At 39.3% G+C, this 27,067-nt stretch overlaps 2 protein-coding genes across 3 annotated transcripts in view; one reads left to right on the top strand and one right to left on the bottom strand.

Annotated features, from left to right (window-relative positions):
- Window positions 1-1,425: 1,425 nt before the first annotated feature.
- WASHC5 (WASH complex subunit 5) lies at window positions 1,426-26,141 on the bottom strand. Of its 2 annotated transcripts, none has more exons than XM_056483076.1 (29): window positions 26,111-26,141; window positions 25,000-25,268; window positions 23,008-23,153; window positions 21,852-21,936; window positions 21,482-21,582; window positions 20,396-20,588; window positions 19,690-19,842; window positions 17,059-17,172; window positions 16,361-16,532; window positions 15,427-15,554; window positions 14,984-15,113; window positions 14,062-14,174; window positions 13,253-13,419; window positions 12,549-12,624; window positions 11,744-11,854; window positions 11,493-11,633; window positions 10,047-10,127; window positions 9,287-9,388; window positions 8,504-8,683; window positions 7,918-8,042; window positions 7,375-7,537; window positions 6,587-6,689; window positions 6,398-6,477; window positions 5,002-5,105; window positions 4,416-4,545; window positions 4,202-4,298; window positions 3,657-3,810; window positions 2,939-3,026; window positions 1,426-1,846 (listed from the first exon to the last, which is right to left on the bottom strand). In XM_056483076.1, exons 2-29 carry the CDS (start codon window positions 25,183-25,185, stop codon window positions 1,790-1,792), a joined length of 3,480 nt encoding a protein of 1,159 aa, XP_056339051.1. In that variant the 5' UTR covers window positions 25,186-25,268; window positions 26,111-26,141; the 3' UTR covers window positions 1,426-1,789. The 2 variants fall into 2 exon arrangements, with proteins under 2 accessions (XP_056339051.1, XP_056339052.1); XM_056483077.1 differs by having other exon boundaries at window positions 25,000-25,300; window positions 26,111-26,138.
- A 96-nt stretch (window positions 26,142-26,237) lies between these two features.
- Window positions 26,238-27,067, top strand: part of NSMCE2 (NSE2 (MMS21) homolog, SMC5-SMC6 complex SUMO ligase) — a 125,722-nt gene continuing 124,892 nt past the window's right edge. Inside the window, exon 1 of the mRNA XM_056483079.1 lies at window positions 26,238-26,441. Coding sequence (XP_056339054.1) covers window positions 26,238-26,441 — 204 coding nt within the window. The remainder of the gene's footprint in view (window positions 26,442-27,067) is intronic.

The raw sequence follows: 27,067 nt of genomic DNA, 5'->3' as shown, positions 1-27,067 counted from the left end.
TGAGGTCAGTGCTGGACTCCCCAGTAAGACAAGGACACACTGAAGGACCACGGAGATAATTAATAGCTTGGAGCACCTGTCATAGGAGGAGAGGCTGAGAGAGCTGGGACTGCTCAGCCTGGAGAAGAGAAAGCTAAGAGGGATCTTAATCATGTGGATAAATATTCAATGGATGGAGGAAGTAAAGAAGAGTGACAGTCAGTTACAGTCAGTGGTGCACAATGACAGGAGCCAATGGGGAAGAACCGAGACATGTGAAATTCCATTTTAACATAAGGAAAAACTTACTTCTCTGTTTAGGTGGTCAAACACCTGGGCACACCACCCAGAGAGATGTGGAGTCTCCATCCCAGGAACTCAAAACTCAACTGGCTGTGCCCCTGAGCACCCTGTGCCAGCTGCCCTGCTCTATGCAGGAGTGTGGGCTGGACAGCCCCCCAGTGTGGGACTTTCTCTTTAGCTGTGGCATCTGCCTCCTCTTTTTCAGCCTGATAATCACCAGGCTGTCCCTGTGATAGGGTAACATCCCTGCTGGCAATTCCACAGAAGCTCCATGCAAGATAATTCAGCCAGGTGTAAAATGTTCCATACTGTGGAAGCTTGGAAGATAAGGGGGCTTGTGTATGCAGCAAACTCCAAAAGCTGAGCCATTCAAGGATTATTGGTAGTAACAGCCAAGGACTGACTGTTGTGGCTGGAAAAGGAGTCATAGGAGGAAGAGAAGTGATGTCTGAGACAAACATGTCCTTGTTCTGGCTCCTGGAGATAAGCACAACACAGACAAGAAACTTGGATGGGGAAAACTTATCTATAAAAAAAGTACCCCCACAAAGCCTGGGTGTGCACCCCAGGACACCCCATCAGCTGGATTGCTGCTGGAGCCAGGACTGGTGATCTCTTTTTCTCTTTCTTTCTTTCTCTCTCCCTCTCTTGAATCACCTCTCTTTCTCTAACCCCCCTGCCCCCATCACCCCACCTTTCATTCCACTCTTTTTCCAAACCCCACTGCTGTGTGCTTAGATGGGAGTCAGGGACTAACATATCCATTTCCATGCCAAGTGTGTAATTTAAGAATAAAAATGTGTGAGGTTTTGTGGACGTTCTTACTTCTGTCATTCCTTTTGACTATGAGCAACTACAAATCTTGGGTGCTCCCTGCCCCTCAAGGTTGGGACATTGCATGTACCATGAGTGAAAATTATGTGGCTGAACATCTTGTACCTAACATTAGTCATGTTACAGTTACACTAATATTTGTGCCTTTACGTAGCCTTACAGGAATTTTCAGCTGTAAATATTTGATCATTTTATGTCCTCTACAGAATTACACTGTTTGTAGCACATAGGCAGACATCAAACCTCTTCACATTGTGTATGCATTCTCACTCATGTTCTTTTAAAAAGAAATGTATTTGGAATCATCAGTCTTGGTAAACTATCCAACACCTTTATTTCCAATTTCATTGCTCATTTCTGATACAAAAGTCAAACTTCCATAGATAGTTCTTCAGAACAAAAAATCTAAACTTTTTATACATAAACAATTAAATGCAGCATTTATAATGTGCAGTACAAAATGTACACTGTTTAGAGGAGATACACACGGCGTATCATGCCAAGATTGAAACAAGGGTTATGCAAACTAGTGCTGATGGTTACATTTCACAGAGCTGTAGGCACTGCCTTGAAGCACAGAAAAGACACAGTTCTGAACAGCTGTACTTGCCTCATCCTCAGGCCCCAACTCCTCATTTCAGGTTTGGAGAAAAACATTGGTCCTCCTCCATGTTCATAGAACAGTTCTGAATTCATCAAATATGAAGCTTGGCACATGTGCTTCAACAACCTGAGGGACACAGGAAAGCACAGTTAGGCATTTGCATTGTCCCATTTGTTGTCCATTCATCCACTAACAGGCATACCTGATCTATGACTCAGGCACACACATCATTGACCTGAGCCACCCTGGATGTGCTCCTGGATGTGCTCCTGGATGTGCACAAAGCAAGGAAGGAACAGCACAGCCAGGGCTGTGAGGAGATCCAAGAGCACAGGTACTGGGTAGGACTGGGGGAATGCTGCTGTCCTCTCTGCTGTTGCTGTGCCTCCACACAGCATCAGCTACAGCTGCAGCACAGACACAGGGACCTTCTACCACACAGAACTGTGGACTGGGAAGAGGAGATTGGAAGAATCTCTTCATTGTGAATATTAGCTGGGAAATGGCTATTGAATGCTTACTCAAGAACCACAGAGGTACAGCAAACAGGATTATGATTTATTTTTAATGGTGTGTATAAATAATATATCATCTTTAAATGCAGTTGTGTTTCAACCTGAAATAAAGTCTCTCTACAGTAGACTTTTAGCACTTCCCTTGCACGTGACACAAGGAAGCCGCCTGGGAAATCAGGCTTTGGTAGGAAGTGAAGGAAAGACTGGATACAGTGTTTCACCAAAATTTAGACGTGCTAATTAGCTCTTTACGCTGTGTTTAGAATACTGCTAAGTTTAGTATTACTTGGAAACATCTTAGAACTTCAATTTTATTTCTTTCCTTCCCAACAGCCCCCAGCATTATACACTGAAGATTAAATATAACAGATTTGTTTGAAATTGGCACAAAGGTGAAATCCATTATTTATTAGTATTTATTATTTATTAACTCATTATTTATTATTATTTATTAGCATTTATTCCTGTGGTAATGGGACTAATCTATAAAAATCAGGGCTGCTTCTGCATGAGCAGGACCCTGACCTGTTATTTCTTATGTTGGCTCATTTGCAGTGCAAATGGAAGGTGTGGGCAGTGTCTCCCTGGCCAGACCCCTTCATTGGCTGAAGTGGAGTGGGAGCATAGATTCCCTGTTCCTTTTTCCAGGGAAAATGGTTGGGGTGTTTAGGGGGATATTTAGACACACAGAATTCTTTCTTACCTTTCTTGGTAACTTGGTGTACCGAATGTAATCTTCCAGGAACATGAGGGCACCCACTACATCAGCAGGCATTTCTGGAATCTTCTGGCTAAAATTAAACCACCATGGAAATCACACTCTTATTAATTTATGAGTTACCTGGATTAAATTACATGAAAATGCCAGCCTTCAAATATCACCATTTCTACTAGCTGCCATGTGATTCCATTATAAATAGAAACAGTGTTTTAATCTTCTATTTAGTAAAATATATTATTGTTATTGTGTAATGCAATCATGGAATGGTTTGGGCTGGAAGGAACCTTAATGATCATGTAGTCACAACAGCCCTGCCATGGGCAGAGAAAAAATCCACTGCACCAGTTTCCTCTGGGCCCCATCCAACCTGGCCCTGAACACCTACAGGCATGGAGCATCCACAATTTTTCTGTGAAACCTCTTCCAGTGCCTCACCACCCTCATGGGAAAGAATTTCCTCCTAACATTAATCTCAATGTCCCCTCTCTTTTAGTTTAAATTTTTTTCCCCTTTTCCTGTCCCTGTGTGCCCATGTAAAAAGACCCTCTCCATCTTTTATACAAGGTCCCTTCAAGTACCGAAAGACTGCAAATGTCAACTACACTCTGCTAGAACAAAAATACTGTAAAAGCAGTGCTTTTTCACTGCTGAAGTCCTCTTCACAGAGGTGATACTTGGGTAAAAAGTAAAACATGGATACCTTGTGCACTGCTCCATCGTTGAACGAATAAACTGACCAATCAGAGCCAAAAATTGTTCTGTGTATCTTGAGTGAAACTGTTTCAAAAGGGTAAGGAGCCCCAGAACCAAAGGAAGCCAGTCAATCTGATCAGCTGGCCGCTTGCACACAACTCCTGCACAGAAAAAATCCAGAACACACGTTTATAAAACAGAACATATCCTTATAGCACAGGCTAACTTATGTAATATACTCTTCATGGATCTTTTGCTCTCTCTCCCCTTCTGCTTGTCCACACAAAAAATTTCAAAACTAATGTAACAACTGCATGTCTTCCATGGTGAATAGCTAAAGGATATTAACTGAGGCAGAGGACAGAATGAGAAACCCAGGGGTCTGGAGTCTGTTTCCTACCCTATTGTATTTGGCTTAAATAGAATAACAAAACATGATGGACTGAAGTCAGGAACTGCATATTTTCTATGCAGGTAATTTTACTATCTAGTCAACAGATAATTTCAAATAGGTTTTAATTAGGTTTAGACAAACAACAACTTACACATTACCTAAATTTCTGTTGTACTGAAGTTTTGGAAACTGGGAAATGAGGAATAGGAAGTTGACGGTAGGAAAATATGGCAGACGTTTTGTTGTTATGTAGATCTGAGGGAAATAAAAAAGAAAAGAGTAGTGCAGGACTTCTATGTGTTACTTTTTTCTCAGTTAAGAAAAAAATAGAAAAAAAATAAACTGCACCAAGCATCAGAATGTATGCCTGACCTTGTTTAATGGATTGTGAATGCCAGCAGCTTCCAGATAAGCTGTGATTTCATACAAAAGAGTGTTGTCTTCTTTAGGATAAGGCAGTGATGGGTTCTGATAATGTGCTTCAATGTCAGCCAGTATTGCTCTAAAAGGAAAATAGATTATATTAAATATTTAAAAAAATTATCCCCAAATAAACCTTACATGATGCCACACGTCATACTAATATAAAAATTTCAAAGATACAAAACCTCTACATGGCCACAATCAAGAGCAAAACACCTTTTCTGGAGTTTCTTTTTACAAACATCGTATTTGATTCAAAATCAGCGCCACATATATTATGTTCCTTTTTCTAATCTAAATATGACTTCAGAACCAGGTATAACCAACTGCTATTAGAAACTGCATGTTCAAACTAATTACTTGCAAGTATTTATTTTTAATGCTTTTGCTGGGTTAAAATTCAAATACTGATCAACAAAAACTTGCACACAAATCAGATTTCACCTTTGCTGTAATTTAGATTTTAAGGATTGCTGAGCTGATAACAATTAATCACAGTGATACATGCAGCTTTTCAGCACATTTTGCTTCTTACTTATTGAGATTTTCCAAAGCAGCAGCCAAATGCTTGGAGTCAAACCTGCAGGAGTAATTTAATTCATTGGTAATCTGCCGTCTTAAGATCTGCATCTGACCAACCTGTGGACACAAACACAAAAAGGGAGGTTTATTATACTGGATACAATGAAGGAAGAGTGGAGTCAAAGACTGACCCCAACTGCACAGTGCACTCAGAGCAGAGATGTAGTCACAGTGCTTGAGGTTTATACACAGCTTCTGATCACAGGTACAGCCATGGAAAAATAGCACAAAAAATGTAACAGGTATAAAACCCCAGTTACTTGCTTTTCATTGGTCAGTGAAAATGCCTGTACTCTGTTTCCCACCTCTCTGTAAACCTTAGGGTGAGCATGGCAGGAGAAAAAGCATTAGGGAGGCTCATTGCAGTCAACCTTCTCTTTCCCTGGCCTTTCCTCTTCAGTAACATAAACAAACATTCACAGCACTCTGTAAAACGCTGGTCCCAATATATCACTACAGAGACAAGATGAAGAGCCAAGATAATGACTTGTTTAAATCTTCAGCACAGTAAAATGCCTCCTGTGGCAAGGCAAGTCTGGGAAATGCTACTGCTCCAAACTTTATCCTTGGGCATACTGTGGTTACAAGTGAATGTGAGGAGTCTCAAGAGTTCCTGATACTGAACACTAACTTAGTCTGCCCAGATCAGATCTCTAGTGCCAGACTCTGGTTTTGGTGAACTGCTTCTTATGAATCTCAGTGCTAAGCACTTTGTGGAGTGTGAGGTGCCCATACAGAGGAAGCTCAGGAGCTCTTGCAAACCCAGGCCTGCTTCACTTGTGATGCTACACAATTCCAAGTCAATATAATACAGCACTGTAAAATAAGCAGCTTAAAATATCACAGAATCACAGAACCATTAAGATTGGAAGAGACCCCTGAGATCATTGAGTCCAACCTATGACCAAAAACCACCTTGTCAAGTAAACCTTGGCACTGAGTGCCACATCCAGTCTGTCCTTGAACACCTGACACTGACTCCACACTTCCCTGGGCAGCCTTTTTCAATGCTTAACCACCTTATCTATGAAGAAATTCCTCCTGAACCTCCCCTGGTGCATGTCCTCTTGTCCTGTCACTGGCTGCCTGGGAGAAGAGGCCAACCCCCACCTGGCTACTGCCTCCTTTCAGGGAGTTGTAAGGTAAAGTCCCCCCTGAGCCTTCTCTCCCAGCTCACCCCCAGCTCCCTCAGCTGCTCCTCACAGGGCTTACCCTCCAGACCCTCCACCAGCTCTGCTGCCCTTCTCTGGACATGCTCCAGAACCTCCATGTCCCTCCTGAATTGAGGGGCCAATATAATCAAAGAGCCTTGAGTGAATTCTAAGGAACAGTAAGTCACATGAGCCTACCTTCATTATGGAGTCTAAATAAGCTGTCCAGATCTTCTGTGTTTTTGCAATTGCTGCGGAATAAACCTTGTTTGAATTTGCTGAGAAAAGAAGAAGGGTGAGGTATTAAAAAAGAACAAGTAAGAAGAGAAATAAATGCAAGTGTACAAAGACAATTGCTTTCCCCCATCTTAACCAGTAAACACTCACCTATGATTCCTTTGAGGGGACTGACAGCACTCATAACTGCTTTCAAGGTATCTTGTACTGACCTGTCACGCAATATATTTTTCTGAAACATACTGAGGAAATTCTAAATAAAAGAAAGAAATAAGTAAGTAAAATTATCACACATGCACTCTATGATTAATCTTGATGGCACTGGAGTCACATTTTTTAACAGCAGGGAAAGAACTCTGTAGTTAAAACTTTTGCTTATTGCAGTTATGTTAATCAATGTTAGCACAACTAGAAGATCCCCCTTGTCAGTATCTAATATGCACTATGGACAAGTATTAATTCAATTTCTCAGGAAGAACTGTGTTCATTAATACTTATTTCCCTTAAAATATCTAACCAGGCTAGAACTAGATTCTTCTCAGGAAGCAAAAAAACTTAGTTTCATGTAAGAGGTATTAGACAAACAGTCTTACAAAGAATTGACACCTTATGCATCATGGTAGACCCAAGCAATCTTTGTTGATATATAAACAGAAAAACAGAATATGACCTGAGATCAACTTTTAAGTATACACATAGTGTACACCTTCAGAAAGCATCCCCACACAACCTGGAATTACACAGCAACACTTACTTGAGAGCACCAACTTCCATCATTTTATCTGTAACTGAAATTCTCACTTTTGGAGTTGAACAATTATTTTTCGAATGTTTTTGATTTAATTTTACCATTTCAGTAATTAACAGATTTTTTAAAAAAATTTCATTATTAAACAATAAAGCCTTGTGGCCTTTAAAAACTGAAGTTTAAAAATTACCTGCAGCTCCTTTACAATCATGAAACACAGCAGCCTGTCTAAGCCATTGAGACCAAAGGTACCCAAAGTATCTTGGATCTCTGAGAAGAGACGACTATTGGTTACTTCCTGATGAGTTTTGATATCATACCAGGTATTCATCTGGTCAATGTAACACGTGATTCTGAGGAAAAAAATCAGCAAACAACTTCAGAAAAACCTGTGAACAGTTCCTGTGATACTGTCAGTAATGAGTTACCTCTCTTAGACTGATAAGAAAAACTCTCCAAATATCTCAGGTGATTAGCTATTCCTCCCTCCATCAGGGTTATGTCACCCTTCCCTGATTTCTCTATCCTCTATTTGTTTACCACACTGTTTTCCTTCTTAGACTAGAATCACCACTTTTCTAGACTAATATTTAAAATGTACAGGATGGACTGGATAAATCTGGTTTTAGATAAAGATATGATAGCTTTGGAAAAACTATGTCTTGTATTTTGGTTTGTGTCTGGTGGAATTGGAGCTATCCAATGCATGGTGCTTGTGATACATAGAACTTACTTTGGGTCTGTGATCCTCAGGATTTCTCTGCAAAGACGACCAATAAATGTTACAGATTCATCCACAGGTGTGAATTTTGGTATAGGAATATGAGTAGACTGGTATATACTTTGCCAGTCTTGAATCTGAAAAATAAATTTGACAGTAATTTGCAGTGTTCCCATTGCACCTTTTTGATTTGCTTAGAAATTTTCCTTTTGTTCCATTTAAAAGGAGCACACTGTAACACAATATTGTAAATTGCACATAGCAGAACATTATAAAAACAGAATAAAGGAAAGAGAAGAATGAATCATATTACAAAAAGGTATTAAAATATTCTAGTTTGGGTACTTTCCTCTTATGTACAAATAATGTAGGGGGGATGCTGAAACATTTCAGAATAAGCTGGGGGCAGATGTTTTACACATCTGTTTGATGTTGTAGCACATTCAGTTGAAACCACATGCTATGGACAATGGATACACATGCTCCATCAGTCACAGGATGATGTAACATGCTCCACAAGCTCACGTCACATGCTCCACAGTAACAGCCAACTATAAAGACGTTTATCAACTTATTTGGTCTTGGAATTAAGCAGTACCTTTGTTCTTAAGAAGTTATTGCACTCCTGTTCCACGTTGTAATTAATAATACGAGACACTTCCTCTTGCCAAATTTTTAAGCCATATATGTTGACATAATCCTGGATATATTCAAATGATCGATGGAACCCATCCATTGTAGCTGCCATTTCTTTCAGTTTGGGCATGAGTTCGCTTGGCTGAAGATAAACAACAACAAAAAGATAAAACCAAAACTGTGAAGGTAGAATTCAAAGAAAATGTAAAAGCCTTCTAAATACCCTTATAGAACAACCTCTACAGTATTTCACTATGGTCCAGCCAGATCTGAAAAGCATTGAGAAATTTATCAAAGTTTGATATCTGAATTAATTCTTACTAAGCATTTTTTCCTCCCACTTTTCGTATTTATTTTTGCCTATAGAGGAACTATTGATTGATCTGGGAGATTCAACAATCTGGACAGGATCAAAGCATGGAGTCACTCCTTATTTTATCATTGCTTATCTATGTTTACTTGGCTTATGTGACCTGTCAATCCTCACAGACAAAGGCAGTACTGTGAATTCAGAATTACAGGACGCTTTAGAATAGAATAAAAATATGTTTTTTAATTCTATGTACTCTTCGCAGTTTATAAACTCATCTGAACATAAAATAAAACATTTCAAATAACCTTCAGTAGTCCAAAATATTTTTACAAAAAGGAAATCTGCACATAAAAGCATAAATTACTTTTTAGAAGGCAGTATAATAAAAGAGGTCCCTGCACACCCAAGATAGATAAAAAATTAAAAACCAACCTTGGCTCTAGGATTAAAGATGAGGCCCCTGTGAAGAGCCAGGGCCACCCGTTTTACCAGCTCCTTCCTTATTCCATCCTCTAGTAACTGTTTTGGGTCCACCTAAGTAGAAGAAACACTTTTCCTTTAAAGTCAGAAAGGTATAAAAAATACAAGGGATTTATTTTGTACCAAGACAGATATTAAATACTTTGGATAAATAGGAAAGCACTGTTAACAGATGTTCTTAACCACCAGAACTTGTCCAAAGAATAAAAACTTACGTACATCTACTAGAGAATAAATTATTTATAAGTTGAATGGCAAAGGTTTGTAATTCCCATATTTAACCTTTGTTTACAATCCACTGAGAATGTTGTACAATTCTAAGAAGCCAGTATGCATTAAGAAGGGTATGTTTCTTAAAGAATACTTGCTTCTAGTTCTCAAAGAAGTATCAATGTAGCCTTAATGTAAAACTGCAGGACAGTTTTATATCAATGGAAGAAAAAGCTCTTCAGAAAAGCTTTCCAGCAGGAAAAACCTTCAAAGATCATCAGCTATGGTGGATGAATCTGTTCACAATGGGGACTGTGGGCTCCTAGGAATATAGTTCTTACCTGGCTCCAATTTAGGCATCACTGTTTGAAAATTTGTATGTGAACTTATATTTTCTTGTCTTTTTATTTTTCCCTGAGGTCTCATATACTGTGCTGAAACCTATGCTAAAGTGCTAATTGCCATCAAAAAACCTTTTCCTATTGAAATAATGGATCATTACCTTAATGATACCAACTAGAGTAGTTTTCATCATGAGGATACCTTCAGTGAAAATTGAAATTGCATGGGTTAGCTTGGCAACCTGTAAAAGAAAAAAATTAATTGAAGCGAATCAATAGATGCAAATAATTACTCTAAAAAAATCCATGTTTCCCCGTGGTAGCTTCCTATTTTAGATTCAAACAATTTGCAATGATATACTTTCAACCTTACATCTTGTTCTAGACTTATTTATATAATTACCTTTATTTCAGTCAAATGAATAGAAGTATGTTAGCAGCAGGAAAGAACCCTCTCAGAGGCTTCAGAGGGATTATGGAAGGGAAGACCAGCCATATCTTGTGTGCACAAATATTATGGACAGAACTCTCAGCTTTGAGCAGGCTGGGAACACAGCTCACAGTAGTTATTCTATAATAAAGCCTTCTGCCATCGTGAGTCCACCTCAGTATTTTCACTGATCTAATGTGGTAGAACATTCACTTGAAGTTTTACAATTATTATTATCTTTATGCTCAGAGTTCAGACAAGCCAGTCTTTTGCTTTTCAGGTGTTTACAACACAGAATAGAGAAAACACACTTCAGATCTACAGTTTAACAGAAATTGGAAGTGAAAAGCTTTAGATAAGCTGTTTTCCCTTTACCTCCTCAAAATAAAACATTACTGAACACTGCCTCCTTCTCCACTCCTACCCACACACAAGCCAGACTGATTTTAAAAAGTCTCATGGGGAGTCTAAACCTAATGTTCAGGACTGAACATCAGCTTAATCAGAGATCACGGCTTGTTTGCAGAAAACACCTAACAAGTGAGCACTTTGGCAAAATCTTCAAGGAAAAGCTGGCATCTTAACTGATTATTAGATTCTTCAGGGGAAAGACTTACTGATCTACTCAGGTTTTTGTCTCTCATCTTCCTCTACTGAAAACAAAACCCACATAATTTTAATGTTTGTTCACTCTTCCGCACTGGTTACAAGAAGAAGAAAAATCAGAGACAAAAGGAGCAACAGCAGCTTTATCTGATCAAATCAACATGCCTACATCTCCTAATTTGAGAGCAGTAAAAAGCTTAACCCTGCTGGCTTATTCAGTCTTTGACCTTCTCTTCTTGAAACAAGAATGCCAAACGTGAAGGGCTTAATTTCAGAGTCAGGTTTTCAGGGTTCCATCTTCTCCAATAAATAAAAGTATCTTTATCATTTGTGTTTTTAGTTTTTGTCCTCAGGATCAAAAGTTGAAGCTTTTACAAACAGAAGCACCGAAGTTACTCATCTGCCCTTGTGAAACCTAAAGTATGCTCACACCACCACCAATAAGTTTTAACTCAACAAATCTAACTTCACTGTAAAACTGTAACACTATGGAGATGTACAGATTTAAACCCAGGTTAAAGTTGGCCACATACAAGGTTTGCTTTTTCAGAATTCTCTGTTTTAACTGCACCTCGTATCGTGGTCCAAGCTGAGCGTAATCTCGTAGCTTGTCCTTATCAAGGCGAGTAGGCACTTCAATAATATCGTGAGTCTGAAGCTTTATGATTTTGAGAAGAGATGTAAACATGCTTTCTGGAATTATCTGTAGAACCTTTGTTAATGAGAGGAGAAACATCCACAGTCAGTATATTCTCATTAAGAAAATAATCCTCAATTAAGAACAATTAGAGAACAAGGCACTTTTGCCTTACAAGCACCCACCTTTCTCACGTAGGAAACCAACTCGCCAGAGTAATACTGGGACACGCTGAGAAGGTCGGGACTGTTCGCTTGATTGATACGGAGAAGTGGCAAATCGAGAGCAGAAGCAAGCTAGAAACAAAGTTAGCAGTTTAACTTTGTGTTTGTGTTTCAGATGAAAATTATATGCTTTAATTCTCTTGCTCGGGCTCTTATTCTACAACCCAAAGTACTAGATTCTTCCTAAGGAGCAGTGTTAAACCAGGCATTCCAAGGGAAAAAAAAAATAAAATTTAAAAGTCAAAGAAATCCAACAGTCCAAAAGGCTACCTTCCCTAAGATTGTTAAAATCTTAACAGCTGGTTGGGACATTTCAGTTGTAATTTTATGCTCTCACTCACACTAATCCCAATTCTTATTTTTACAGAAGATATTTTCAGCTGAAGCCAGAGCTTCATCGACAGACAAAGGGCACAGAGAACATGACTTTTTCAATTCCTTCAGCCTGTTCTGATCCATATGCAGAGGATCCCATCTCTGCACCAATGCCTCCAGAAAAAGCTGTAATAAGTAGAGGCCGGATGATGATACTTATTTGCCCAACAGCAGCAATGTAATTGTTGCATTAAAAAAACATGCATCACTTGGTTTTATTTTCCTTAAACTAACCTTGAGTTAATTCAATACTGTCTAAAAAAACTGGACATAGAATATGCTGGTAAAAAGAAGTCTTAATTCTTCTGATTTCAGAGCCTTAAGGCCTTTTAAACCAACTGCTTGGATTGACCTGCAGTGTTCAAGTACATTCTCTGCCATTCACACTTACCTTTAGGAAAGTGGCTCTGAGTTTAGTTACCATAGATGGACTAACTCTTATGCTGTCCTGCATAATAGATGTAAAGCTGGAGTAGGAAACAAATAAAACAGATCAGCTTCTTCCTCTGAAACTCTTATTTTCAACTGTTTAATTGTATGTCAACAGCACCAGTGTAATGTGGAAATGGCATAGGAGATCACTAGCAAACCTCACTAAAAGAGGATTTAGGTCTGAAGAGATACTGGTTAGAGAAAGCCCTATATGAAAAAGAGTAGGTGGGGCAAAAGACAAGGCATCAGGGAGTGCTAACAGCCATGGCAATGAAGTAGCAGCTCAGCAAAATCCCACCATGGAAACAGAGGTCTTGAGCATTAGTCTTTCCTCGCTTGTTTTTAGTTGAAAAATGAACTCCAGTATTTTGGAGAATACTTAATAGGACTAAAGGCTGGGGAAGGGAGGTTAACAAAGCTGTTACAGTTAGGATAGACAGTAAAAAGTTACACTATAATTTAACCTGCAGTTAACAACCTGAGAAAGATATATGTTAATTCCTATTCAAGCTGATTAGAATTCAGTATACTCCACAACTCGCAGAATAATGCTTCAAGACTGTTTTAAAACTGGAATTTTTGTAGACTTAATAACATTTATGCATGTTATTTCCCACAAGTTTTGCAAATGGTGACTGGAAGAAAAAGGTCCTGCTAACATACCTGTCAATTAATTGCCAAGCATAAGAAAGATCACCAACTATCTGCATGGTGATCAAGACTTCTTCTTTAATGTTGATAGTTCGGATCATCTGATGGAGAAATTTGCGGGTGTCAGCCAGAAACTGGCAAACTTGCAGGTTACTTTCCAGCTGGTGAAACTCTTGGACCTATATTTTTAAAAAACAAACAAACAAAACTCATAAAAGGACTCTTTTTTTGTTGTTTTCTATTCATCTTTAAGGACAGCAATATAAACAGAAGCAATAAACTGACATATTACTTCTGGATGTCAGCAGCAGTAAGACACTTAAATCCTGGACTGTTATAGAGTCTATTAACAATATATTCCACAAAGTTACTCAAGGAGGTGTACTGTGAAACATCATTCTGAGTACTCTTTAATATGCTGGAAATAGAACAAGCATACACAGAAAAAAATACACTTTTTCTTGTTTTGCCTTTCAAATCACCCTCTCTAGGTTCAAATGAATTTATTTTCAGAATTTCTAAAAAATTAGTAATACTGACAAATAATGTTAAATACTGAATTAATTTATTTGAAAAAACCTACAAACCCTCAGCTACAGGTGGCATGACCTCTCATACTATATCCCTTATTTTACATTACCAAGGTCTATACAAAACTCCTACTTACCATAGATATATAACAGCAATGATCTAATAGATTTAAACAATTGTTAAAATGCAGATCTCTTTTGTATCTCTGCTATTAGGAGTCAGTGCATGTGTAAAAACTGCTGTTGTTCCAGAAGGACAAGGTCATTTATCTCAAAATGTCTTTGCCATACCTCTTCCAAAGCCTGTATTAGCTGCACGGTTTTTCTGCCTGCTGCAGTGGAATCATCGTAGTTCAGAGACATTATCTGCTTGGAGATTTCTCTGAACCAAGCCTGGAGATTTTCTACAAAAGAATTAAGAAAAATAAATGAAATCTCTGCATGTATGATAGGCAGCAAAAAATACAGGGAAGTTGCTAGCCAAAAAAACAAACAAGCTATACACATAGGAGATTATTTTCACAAGTTTTTATTTCACTGGTACATTTCTAGTCTACATGTAGACTTTTAAAGTGGGAATTGCTCAGTAAATTTCACATGCAACATTAAAAACACCTACCAACATAAATTGGCATTAAAAAAATCTTATTTACACCAGTTCAAGAGAAAAAAAAGAGGTGTTTAAAAAAAATGTGCAAGGAATTTGAAAGTACAGATTTGACTTTTAAGTCCTCGGAGAACTTGGAGAATACCACTCAGTGTAGAAGAGAAGTAAAAGAAAGTTTGAAAAAATGCTGATAAAACTGAAATCCAGGTACAACCAGGAAAAGAATAAGGGAAGATGTTAAACCATCACTAATGGGCATGATCTTCCTATTCCTTCATACACAGAACATGGTAATGTGCACTCTATCATACATACAAAAGTGAACTGCCATTTTTTAGTTTTAGCTGCATTTCTAAATCAATGAATGAAAAATACTTTTAAAAATAGGGCCATTGAAACATTAAGCACCTAAATACTGCTTACATATGGAGTATGTGCTGAAAACCTAAACAAGACAAGAATTAAAGAGACCTCTTTGGCAGCTGACAGACATGAAAATTATTCTTATATTATCACTGTTAGATTTACGTACTTTCTTCTGGTAGCACTTTAGAAATATAAATCAAAATCACTTTTCTCCCCCACAGTATAGTTTTTAATAAATACCATTTTTCTCCACTCTAGTAAGAGGTTTAACTCCTGAGAAGACATCAGCAAGCTCTGTCATCCTTTCAGATCCTTCTTTTTTATAGTTCTCCCACTTTGCTTGTTTTTCTGACAGCATCTGCTTGAACATCTATTGAAACCAAAAGCATTTAGTTTACAAAACTGGCAAGGAGGCATATCACAATAGGTGAAATAAAATACTGAAAACAGATGGAACTGACTTAGTGATTACTACATAATTTCAAGATCTTGCCAGAATATTAAAAACAAAATTAAAACTATTAAGAAATACAGACAGCGTGATGGACATACAGTGACAGAAGCTCACTGAATTTTATAGAACAGTACAATGCAGATTTTTTGATTTTTAGTCACTTATAAAAATATCCAGTGAATTTTTCAGCTTAGAAGATCTTAGAAGACTCTGGTTAGTAGCACATTACCTCTTTTAAAATGAATTCAAATTGAGCTGTATCCAGAAGAAGCTGGAAAAGGATCCTGGGATTGTACCTTGAGTCTGTTAAAATTTGATCCTTTATCTGGCGGAGACGTTTGTTATTTGGGTCACACGCTGAAAATGGAAAGACAAGATTTCCCCACTGGTACACAGAATTTGGCCAAGCTTTTCAATCTTCTAAATACATTCTTTTTTAATAGCTTGAAGGCAAAACCATTTTGCTCTGATATGTAAATTCCCACTTGTTTTCCATTTACATGGAATAATCCTTCCTTTGAATAGGATATAATTAAGGTTTCACTGGTGCTTCAGCCTTCTTAAAACTTCTGCAGGCTTCTGAAACTAAACGTGAATTTAGTCCATCTGACTGAGAAGCCCAGATATCAGTATTTATAAAACCATTACAAAAATTATATGGAGGTGTAACAGAAACATTCTTGCATACCAAAAAGCCTCAAAGATAGCACAAGCATTCTAACGAGGGAATGTCTAAATAGGTCAGCTTACACACCCAAACTCACATGAGAGACATTACTGAATAGTTTCAGCTGAATTTCAGTTCAACAAAACAAAAACCTTGTTTTCAACCTGTTAATTACTAAGATTTTAAGAAGTTGGCCACTGCTTTCTTTTTAGAGCTAGGCAAAACTTTCAGAATGATGTTTTTCTGCAGAATATCATTCAACAAGATCATGACTTCTACTAATTTTTTTACCCATGTTTGGCTCACAAGAACCGAGGCAATGCGTGTGCTGTTTCAGACAAGGCTTTAGGAAACTATTTGCAAAACACAGCTCAACAATCTGCGCCAGTAGAGGAAACTGCTGACTTCAACAGCAGCAGAACTGAACTCCCCCCAGGGCCACAAATGCAGCCTCAGTGGAGCAGGGCTGACAGCTCAGCAGCAGACAAAGCCTTACTCGTGTCTGCGGTGTGCAGCATCAGCCAGCGGATCGCCACGTTGCCGTCTCGCAGGCAATTCAGCAGCTTGGGAATGTTGTCCAGCACCAGCTCTTCCCTCAGACAGCCCTCCTTGAGGAACTGCTGCACCTGCGTGTGCACGCGCTCCGTGACCGCGGCGTATCTGCTGGCCTTAAAACACAAAACAAAATCCTTGCCTCAAATGGAATACACCATGTTCCCTAGAGCTTAGAGGGCACACAGATCAAAGCAGTGCTATAAAAATTACTGTCATTACTAGTAAGCAATATTATACAATGCAAGTGCAGGACAAAGGATGCAATATAAATTTTAAAGCAAAGAGGCTACACAGGAAGCATAATGTTTCAAAAATGCAGACTTGTAGCCTTTCTATATATCCACTTATATAATCTCTAGGAATCATTCCTAAAAAATGGTTGTCTAACAGGAAAGAACAACAGCAAAAATCTGTCCCAGAATACAGACACTTATTATGAATTAAATATGAGTTCTACTTTGTGAACTTCTTCCCTAAAGATGAAGGAAAATTTTCTACTCATATTCCCTAAGTTTGCCAGACAATATAGTATATACATGGTATGCAGGAAGAAAAGACCCATGCATTATTGATATAATATACTTCAAATGCCCACACATTTTGCATCTTGCTAAAAATACCTAATGCTGGCTTATGTACCTGCTCTTTGACATTTGAAAGATCCAGTGTGTAGTTGAGGGCAGTTTTAGCAGCTTTGTAGGGTTCCCATGCTTCTGCCAGATTAACAGTGATTCCCATGTAAATGCTAATGACCTAAAATTGGAAGCAGAAAACAAGAAGTTGCATTTATGTTATTATTAAGAAAAATACTAAGTTTGCATTTAGCAATATCACAAAAAGGGATATTCTGGGGGTATAAATAAGAGATAATTGAATTGTTTTGGTAGCAGTACTTTTTGGTATACTACCTTTGGAATCAAGAAGACTTTGAAAAAAAGGTATACAATAATTAGAAGCATAGTTCTAAAAACAAGATGACAGCTCTTTCAGTCACTATATATGATACTCAATTTTTTCCCCCATGAACTCATGATTTAGTTCTCATTTCCATGATGCTCGAAAGAAGATTGATAAAAGCAACTGGGGAAAAAAACTACAGGGAGGGAAAAATGACATGAATTAATCTCACTGTGAGGATGCCCAAAGGACCAAATTGAACTGTAATGCATCTTTCATGGTGACATAATCAGAAAGAAATTACGATTAAATAGAGTGATTTTTAAGGAGCAAAGAGAAACTGATTTCACATTCCTAGCACAAGTTTAAGCATGACTAAAAATGCAGAATTGTAAGTAACAAGCATTTGTAAGAAAATAGATTAAAAATTGAAAACTGTTTACTGACACATGAAGAATGTACAGGACACTGTGGGATTATGAGCTTTGTCACACTGATGCTCCAATAATCCTCCATACAGGCATGACCACATTGAGGGGGACACTGTCAGCCCTTGAGCTCTTCTGGCAGTGTCAAGTAAAGGCAAATGGGACCCAGGTCTGCTGATATGAAGATCTCTCTCATATTGTTGAAGTGAAGCTCATTATTTCCTGTAGATGACAGTTTCTCAAAAGGCTACACTTCAACTGCTAAACCTAATTTGAAATCAGCCTAGGAGTTAAGTATTTTGTATGATGCAGCTAACTTATCCACACCTGACCACAAGAAGATGGGTGTTGTCTAAAAATATCAATTTCTACTATGAACTCGAGTTAATAAAAAAGCTGGCATAATCAAAAATTCATAGTGTCAAGTTCTCATTTACAAAAATAAGCTTGCAGGTCTCCAGAAACAGAGGGATTCTAATGTCTGCTGAAATAGCCAGCTATTGCAGTCTCTTTCCTCCCTGGTCCACTATTTTACCTGTGGTATAGAAGAGTAAAAGTTGAAACCAGCAGAGATACGAAACTAATGTACAATTTCTTTGTTAAGTCTGATTCTCTTTGATATAGACAACATAGAGACTCTATTCTTATATGCCAGCCTATTTCAGTAGCAGTTTTTTGCAGACTGGGGATTCTGGATGGAAATCCTAAATCTCTGTACTGAAATGTAGTAACTCTGCTTTAATCACTACATCTAAAAAAGTCTGTACAAACACACGTAGTGACAGCTTTAGCTTCTATGTTATTTGGACAACAGCATAGAGCTAATCCTTAAACAAGTTTTCAAATAACACCAGTGTGAGATGATTTGCTGGGAACCAAGACTGTCCTCTAAAGCATTCTTGACACACTGGTAGAATTCACCAGCTGAAATCACATGAGGCTCAGAAACGACAAATACAAAGTCCTGTACTTGGGACAAACCCAAACCCTCACAACAGCACAATCTGGGGACTGGCTGCCTATGTCAGAATTCTGCAGAAAAGGACCTAAGTGTCCTGTTGGACAAACCAAACATGAATCAGACACGCAGTCTTATGACAACAAAGAGTAATCAGACACTGGGCTACACCAGACTGGGCAGCTAGCAGATTGAGGGAAGCAAATCTTTCCTTCTAGTCAGCTCTCATGAGGTCTCATCGAGAGAAATGGGTCCAGATTTGGGCTCCTCAGTATGAGACAGACATGCACAAACTGGAATGAACAAGAAGCCACTATCACACTGGTGGGAACCCAGTATGTAAGAGCAGGGTTTGCTTAAGCTGGAAGAAAGATGTCCAAGGGATCTGACTGTGGTCTTTTACTACTTAAAGGGAAGTTATGACTAAGAGCCCAGACTCATGTGAAAGGTACACAGTGAAATGACAAGAAGCAACAGCCACAACCCATAACAAAGGAAATTCCAGTGGTACAGAAGGAAGACATTGCTCACCATGAGAGTGAATGAAGCACAGCCACAGGTGTCCATAGAGGCTGCAGAGTCTTAACCTTAGGTATTTCTAAAGCTAACTGGGCAAGGCCTGAGCAGCCCGATTTAGTTTTGAAGTCAACCTTGCTTTGAGAAGAAAGCTGGACTAGAAGATGCCTAAAATGCCTTCCATCATACATTTTCCTGGGACTCTCTTTATTTTGATGGTATTAGAGTATAGTTGACTAAAGCATTTAAGACAATAAATTACACTTCCAAAGGACAGCCTTCCATGTTTATCCAGAGTGTTTGACTTGGACTGCTTCACTTTGAACCAAGTAAAGTTTTCACATAGAAGAAACTGTTCCAGTTTTAGGTTATCATTACTTTTGTATAACACATACTGTAACAATAATTTCAATTATAACATATTATAACATTAAATCCAGTGAACAGTTTTAAAGCAGAATTAATTTTTACCCAATTATCTGGAAAGTATTTATCCACTATCTCTCTCATTTTCGCTTGTTGAGTGTGAAGAATAGAAGGGTCAAAATAGAGAATCACATAGAGCATAGCAGCCTGAGTAGCCAGGGCAGTGCTGCGGTGTTCTGGTAATGGATACGCTGAAACCTGGAAAAAGTAAAGACAAAGCTGAACATAACAGAGTGCATCATAAACCACCTGAAATATTCTGGGACACATTAAAGAGTGCAGTTGTATTGTTACTATGAGGCAAGCAGTTTGTTTAGGTAAGCTGGACATGCAACATATTTACCAGATGTATTTCCCAGAGTGTAAAAATTGACTGCATAGAAGTGTGCTACTTTTAACAGGCAACAATAAGATTTTAATATGCTGTAAATGAGTCAAGTAGACATGTCCAATCGTAAAACATTAAAAAAAAAACGTTGCTTTTTACTGCAAGGCTGGCCAAGTACTGGAGCAGATTTCCCAAAGAGGTTCTGTGGTTTGTACCTCTGGAGATACTCAAAATCCAAGTGGATGCAGCTCAGTGTGACCTGCTCCAACTGATTCTGTTTGAGCCAGGTTGGACTACCTGACTTCAAGAGTCCCCTACAACCTCTGTCATTTATTTTTTTCTGCACTTCATGGTTGAGCAATTAACCTGAAAAGCAATGTGATACTCCCCTTTAAAACCCTCTTTTATCTCACGGTGGCTTACCTGGTTGTAAATGTCATCCGACCGTAAGCGGCCGATAACCATGCTAATGAATGTTTCACTTATAGGAACCCTGCTGAAGTAACTCTCGGGGTAGTTTGGAGGTCTTTTAGCTCCAGGTTGGCTTGAGTATCCAGTGCTTCGAAGCAATTTACAAATATCATCTAAATTGGAGTCAGCAGAGGATCGGGCTGCACTGTTTTACAAAAAAAGAGGAACAAAACTATGCGCTATATGACCTAATAATTTCCTTTTCTTCCACCCCTTGTAACCACGCCCTTCTCACAAGAAAATTAATAAATACTAAAGTCTAAAGGATGCTTTTGATTGTTTATTCCATTAATATCATGTTACAGGACGCTGATGAATGTCCATATGAAATTCCAGACAAGCAGACAAAGCACAAACAGAAAATTGAACTCAGGAACAGAAAGAAGGAGCTTTATATTCAGAAAAGAATTTGTTCCTTTTATTCCTTCGTTTTTTAAATTTTCATTTTCCTTCTCCCCATTTCTGAACTCCCCTTGTCAATTCACTTCTGCATTACAGAGTTAAAGAATCTCTCATTATATACTGGGAGGCATTAACACAGGCAAAGCAGCATTTTGTATGTGTGGAAGAATTTTCACTGACACCTTTTAAGACCCCAGCTGCTATACTCTGATGTTGAGAACCTACCTTGTAAAACTTGTTACTGATTTACCTAATAAAGCACTGTAACTACAAGTCTGACTTGCAATACATTTGTCACCTAGACAGCCAGGACTTTTCAGAAGGTTTCCTTGCACATTTGGGAACCTGTGGTACATTCATAGCTGGCACTTGCAACCTAAAAGCTTTATCCATTTGTGGATTTCAAATGTCTGCAGTAACAGAATGAAAAATCTGTTGCTCATTTTGCAGTTGAACTTGCAAACACAGCTAAAAGCTAAAGCAAAGAGTTCTACTGATATTCAGAGCTCTACTGAATTATCTGACGAAAAAGGTGTCAATATTTCCATTTGTCTTAATTCAGTGACCTAGGGTACTGAATATACTGCATGTTACACATCTCAGCCTTGAGTGCTTCTGTACACCTATACACAGTACCTGTATCGGTAGTAGGAAACCAGCATTCTTTCTCTGACTTCTCCTTCAATCTTCTGGTCAATGACCAGTAGCATGACTCCATATAAATACAGGGCTTCACACTGTTTGGAAAGAGAAAGAATGAAGAAAGAAAACTCACATAAACATGTTTCTGCAGCAACATTTAAAGAAGACATGTTAGCAAACTAACCCAATGTCAACTATGTAGTCAAAACACCATGAAAAATGGCAGGCTGAGGATTTTCACTCTTTGTCCTCCTTGAAGTGAGTCACAGCACTTCCATGCGTTTGGTAAACTTAAATTTTTGTCTAGTTTGGCACTTACTGAATGGGTTAATTTTCTACTATTACAAAACTAGTCAATACTTACTAGAAGCTGTTTTCCATCTTCATTAAGGAGGACAGTTTCTAATGTTTGCTGAATGTAAATTCCTTCATTGAGGTCATCTAAGTATCTAGAAATCATGACAAAAACTTTGATCATTGACTATTTTGCTCTCAAACTAGAACTCACTCAGTCACACTTTCTCTGAAAGCCAACAGATGCTTGAGAACATTTCCCTAGTACAAGCAGCATGGTGTTTTTCAGACAAAAAAGCAGAGAAGCTCTCCTGTAAAATGAGAGACTGGAACCTGTAGCTAGTGCCAACTAGTTGACAAAAGTTTCCTTCCATATCCTGATGGTGTATGTGAAAGACACTGGAGGATACCTGGCAGGGTACAGCTCATCCTCTTAATTTTGTCATGGGTGGATAACAGCCTGGGAAGGCTGCCATGCAGTAATGCAGTAAAACTGTCATATTTTCAAGTTACCTAAGTATACCTCCTGGAAATATCATAAATTGATCTCTATTGCAATTTGGAAGGTAAAGCTAGAAATAGAGTATGCTCACCTTAATTAATACACTTATTCCAATTAAAGGTTTTTCCAGTAACACTACTTAATAGTAGTATCAAACATTTAATCTTTTGACATAACATCAATAATAAAACCAACTCTCATGTTCAAGATTCTCAGCAACTTTTTTTTAGAACATTTAATAAGGCTTTCATTTTGTTTTTTACACATCAGAGTAGCAAACTTGAGAATATGGCAACTTCATTGAAAAATTAAGTTCAGGAAAATAATGCAAATTAAATGATGAATTTTCAATAATGAAAGTTAAAAACCCCAAATCTACCTGATATTTTGCTTTGCAAGACCACAAAAAAAATAGCTCAATAATATGGATTCTCCTTTTATTACAAAAAAAATCTTGAGGACAACCTCCAAGATAAAGAAAAACTACCTCATCTCCTCAACTGTAAATTTGGGTTACAGGTTAAATGTTTTCAAGTCATACATTAAGCTGGTAGGGAACTGTTGGAGTAAAAGTTAGTGCTCACTCCAGCAATCCAGGTTTCCTGGTGCATACAAATATGCTTCAACAAGGAGTATATTGGTTCTCTAATAAAAAAGTTTCTCATCAATAAGACAAAACAGTAATCTAATCTTGGAAAATCCGTATGCATTTAAGATATCATACCTGTTTAAATCTACAATGTATTTATGTACACTCTGAAAAGCTAAATAAAATCTTGTCAAAATTTCAATGTTGTTTTCACGAAATTCTTCATCTAAATCCAGTAACTCAGGCTTGGCTTCCAGTTTGCCTTCACATGTCTCAGGCCCCTGAAAAACAGAAACTCATCTTTAGAGACAATACTTTGATCTCTACTTGACTGCTCTACAGTAGGACACAGACCATGTATAACCACCCCCATGTGCAAACCAGAGTTAACATTTCTTACCAAAACATGAATCTGCAGTTTTCCGATCTACTTTATGGTTAAATACTGATTCCGTAAATGTGAGTTTTACACCTTGTTACAATCTGCAATGACTTTAAATATGATTTATCCAATGTAACCAATGGAAAAGAATAGCCAGTGCTTTCAGTAAAGCCCCAGTACATCTGAAGGCACTGGGTGCTTCGTAGTGCTAACTATCTCCCTGATAGACTTTTTTCCTCTACACATTTCATCTGGTTGATTTCTCAGATAGAAACCATAACACTGAGGGCTCGCAAAGCTTAGTACCTTCTCACACATTCAAACTGCTTGAAAGTATTAAACTTTTTTGTTCCACAGACACTCACTCAGCACTTGCCTCCTGAATTAATACAGAAATTTTGTCATTAACAAACACGGGGGAAAAAGAGTTGGGATGAAGAACCTGACCTCCTAAAAGCAAGTGCACAACTTTTCTAACACTTTACCACTATTATATTTCTCATAAACATCATTCAGTCTTACCATCACCATGTAAATAATGTTAATTGAAAGTACTATTAAAATTTAATTGAAAATACCCAGCTGACAATTTGAGTTTTAAAAAATACTCCTCTGCTTCTCTTTTCGTGCAAAATATCTACATAAAATAAAGGATAAAAGCAGGTGCCAAATTACCTATGAAGTCCAAATGGACAAAGTAAATAGTCTCAACTTTTCAGATCTCAAATTTCTCCCCATTAAATAATTCTAAGAATTGTGAATACCGAAGGTGTGCATTTACAGTAAAAGTATCTGAAAGTTCTCTAATTTCTGCCTTATAAGTATGACTTCTATGGATTTTTTGGTTTAACTTTGAAAAACAGCACAGTTAACATTAACATTCTTAACATTAAAAAATGCAACAGCTTTAAGGATTATTGTATTTCTCACCAATTACCTCTCTCTGCTTTTAAATTTTCACATAATTTGTGTAAAAAAGAAAAGACTTCTACCTAGCACTAAGACCTAAAGGTAACTGTGAAATCATTTGTGCTCTGGATTTTCAGTACCCAAGGCTCACAGTTAGTGCCTGAAATTTACAACTCCTACTACAATAAAATTGAATTAAATTTTAGACGTGCCTCACTTGCTTTATTATTACCATTTCCTGTGTTGTACAGTCCCAATAAAGTCAGATTAGATAGTCTCTGTAGTTCCTTCTTAATCATGCTGGAAAATGAGAGAGGGAACTTAGTATTGCAAGCTTAATTCTGAAAGAGAAGTAAGGGCTTTCCACGGACACTTCTTGACTCATTTACTTATTTATTCAGCACATGTGACAAGTCTGGTGAAAGAACAATCACAGCACTGTCAGACAGGAAAGCACAAAGCAGTTTTCATGACTGCAAAGAATAAGCTACAGTTTAGCAGAAGAGAGATGGGCATACTGCCCAGGCACTGCTCTGAAGGAAAACAACCAATCATGCAGGCTCAGAACCTGCTGCTGGAAGTACAATGTAGTGGTCCTGCAGCAATTACTATTACTACTACTACTGCTACTACTACTGCTACTACCTCCTCAGAATCCAATACTTAGATTTTATATAATTGGTATTTATCAAATTCCATAGGCCAGATGACTCAGCAAACATTTTGAAGGATGTAATAGCAATAAACACAATAATCAGGAATGGCTGTTTCACAACCCAAAATATTCTCATGTGGGACAGCAATGCTTTAAGGAGTTTACCAATAAAAGAATTTACCTTAAAATAACTGAAATCAAATATGATATCTCCATACTTCTGCTGATCAGCTTTGTCCTTTAGCCTGAAAACACCAGGAATAAATTCGGAAAGTCTCAGAAGTTCTGCAATGATGGCATTTCCACAGGAAACAATCCGAAGAATTGCCTGACCACAGAGATTGTTTTCAGCCAGAAAATCCACCATTGTGGAGCTGGAAGTGACAGGGCAGCAGAAGTCCTGCAGTCTGGTTCTGATCCTCACTCTTTAGGTCACTGGAAGCAGAAAGCCTGATGAAGAAACCAGCCACGCCATTAATAACCTGCAGAAACAAACCCATATATCCAGAGTGGTTTATACTCATGTTTTTGACAGTTTAATTCGCAGATATTTAAGCATATTCTCCAATCTTTTTTATGAAATCTGAATTAGCCACAGCTTTGTAAAATGAAAAAAATGCATGGAATTTATTTTCAGCATGTGCACTGAGTTTGAGAAATCATCTGTGCGAGCACGCAGGGGCAGTGTGATCTTTGAAGAACAGCTGAAGAACACTGCTTAAGAATGAAACAGTCACAAATACTGAAGCAATTACGACCATGCAATGAGACTGGGTGCAAGGAAAGCAAAACCACTTCCCAAGAAATATTTTTAAGAGCCACTTTAAAAATACAACCGAAGTGATCACAATGAGTTTTGGCAATAAGGAAAACTATCACAGCAAATGGAAATTACGCAGCTCCGTTCCTTTATTTATCGCTGCAGGACGAGCTTCCACCTGTGGTTGCATTTCCTGCTCGGTTTTATTCGTTCCCACTTTTCCTGCGAGATACGGCGTGCAGCACCAAAAATAAGCGTTCGTCCTTCCGAAACATTTATGGGAAGTTATGACCAGGCTTGACTTTTCACCAAACACCTCGTGAACCACTGCGGTAAATTTAAGGTGACAGCGTGCTGTCCCAAGACACTTCAGACCCAGAACGAGCGCCCGGAGCCCTCCCAGGTGCCCGGTGCCGCCGCAGGCTCTGCCCCACAGGGCGCCCCGCGGGTCCCACAGCGCCGGCGGCCGGACGGGCTCCGAACCGCTCCCGTCCCGTCCCGTCCCGTCCCGCTCCGCCACCGCCGAACTCACGGTCTGCACGCAGGCGGTCCCGCTCCCTCAGGGCTCCTGCCCCTGCCCGTGCCCGCCCCGCCCGGCACGCTCACCCTGCCCCGCAGCGCCCGCGGGCAGGGACGGCGGCGGCTGCGGGCACAGCGGGATGGACGGAGGCTGGGAAGGATGGAGGGGAGGCGGCGGCGCTCTCTGCGACGCGGCCGAGCCCTCCCATCACATGACGGCGCCGGCTGATGAGGCGGTTCCGCCTGCCCCGGTGCCCGGCGCTACCGCCCGCCTGCCTCTGGCGCCGGGAGAGCGGCGTGGGGCCGGCCCCGGGACAGCCGCGCTCTCGGGCTGTGGGGACCAGGTGAGCAGCGGCCGCTGGCCAGGGTGGCTGTCCCCGCCGGCCCCGGCCCCTCCGCGGCAGGGCAGCGCTCACGGCCGGGGCGCGGAGCGGCCGCGGGACGGGTGCGGGCCGTGTCCCTCCGTGCGGGGTGCCCGGCCTGCCCTGCCCTGCCCTGCCCTGCCCTGCCCGGCCTGCCCTGCCCTGCCCGGCCTGCCCTGTCCTGCCCTGCCCGGCCCCGGGGAGGCGGCGAGAGGGCCTGCGAGCGCTCCTGGGGCGCGCAGGGGCCTGCTCCCCTCGGCCGTACCGGGAAGGATGGTGTCCGAGCGTGCCTGGGGCTGGACGCCGGTCCTGGTGCTCGGAGAGCACCTGACACCTGTACAGCTGCTGTCAGAAGCAAATAATACTTTTTTCTTACCTCTGCTTCATAGTCTGAGATACTGAAGCACAGAAAGTCATAGAAACTTGTCACAAAAGTTCAGGTCAATTCCTCAAATATTTAAAATAGAGAACAGAATAGAAACTAGCTTTTTCGGTTCTTTATTCTGTCTGGGCCATTTGGTCACTTGTTGAACGAAAAAACATGCCTTTGATAGTCTCCCATTCAGCACGGAGTTTGCTGGTTGTGTTTTCCAGAAGTGAAGGGGCTG

This window comes from Oenanthe melanoleuca, chromosome 2 (assembly GCF_029582105.1).
Source record: "Oenanthe melanoleuca isolate GR-GAL-2019-014 chromosome 2, OMel1.0, whole genome shotgun sequence".
Taxonomy (NCBI): domain Eukaryota; kingdom Metazoa; phylum Chordata; class Aves; order Passeriformes; family Muscicapidae; genus Oenanthe; species Oenanthe melanoleuca.
Note: the sequence above shows the minus strand (reverse complement) of the source record. Positions and strands in the feature narration are given on the sequence as shown.

What these genes read in the sequence shown, in the direction of transcription:
- WASHC5 (XM_056483076.1), bottom strand. Translation starts at nt 25,185, where the DNA reads ATGGTGGATTTTCTGGCTGAAAACAATCTCTGTGGTCAGGCAATTCTT. An exon ending in AAGATGGAAAACAGCTTCTA is followed by an intron (nt 21,583 to 21,851) that starts GTAAGTATTGAC and finishes CTTTCCAAACAG; the next exon opens with TGTGAAGCCCTGTATTTATA. An exon ending in GCTTTGGAAAATCTCAATAA is followed by an intron (nt 4,546 to 5,001) that starts GTAAGAAGCAAA and finishes TTTTCCTTTTAG; the next exon opens with AGCAATACTGGCTGACATTG.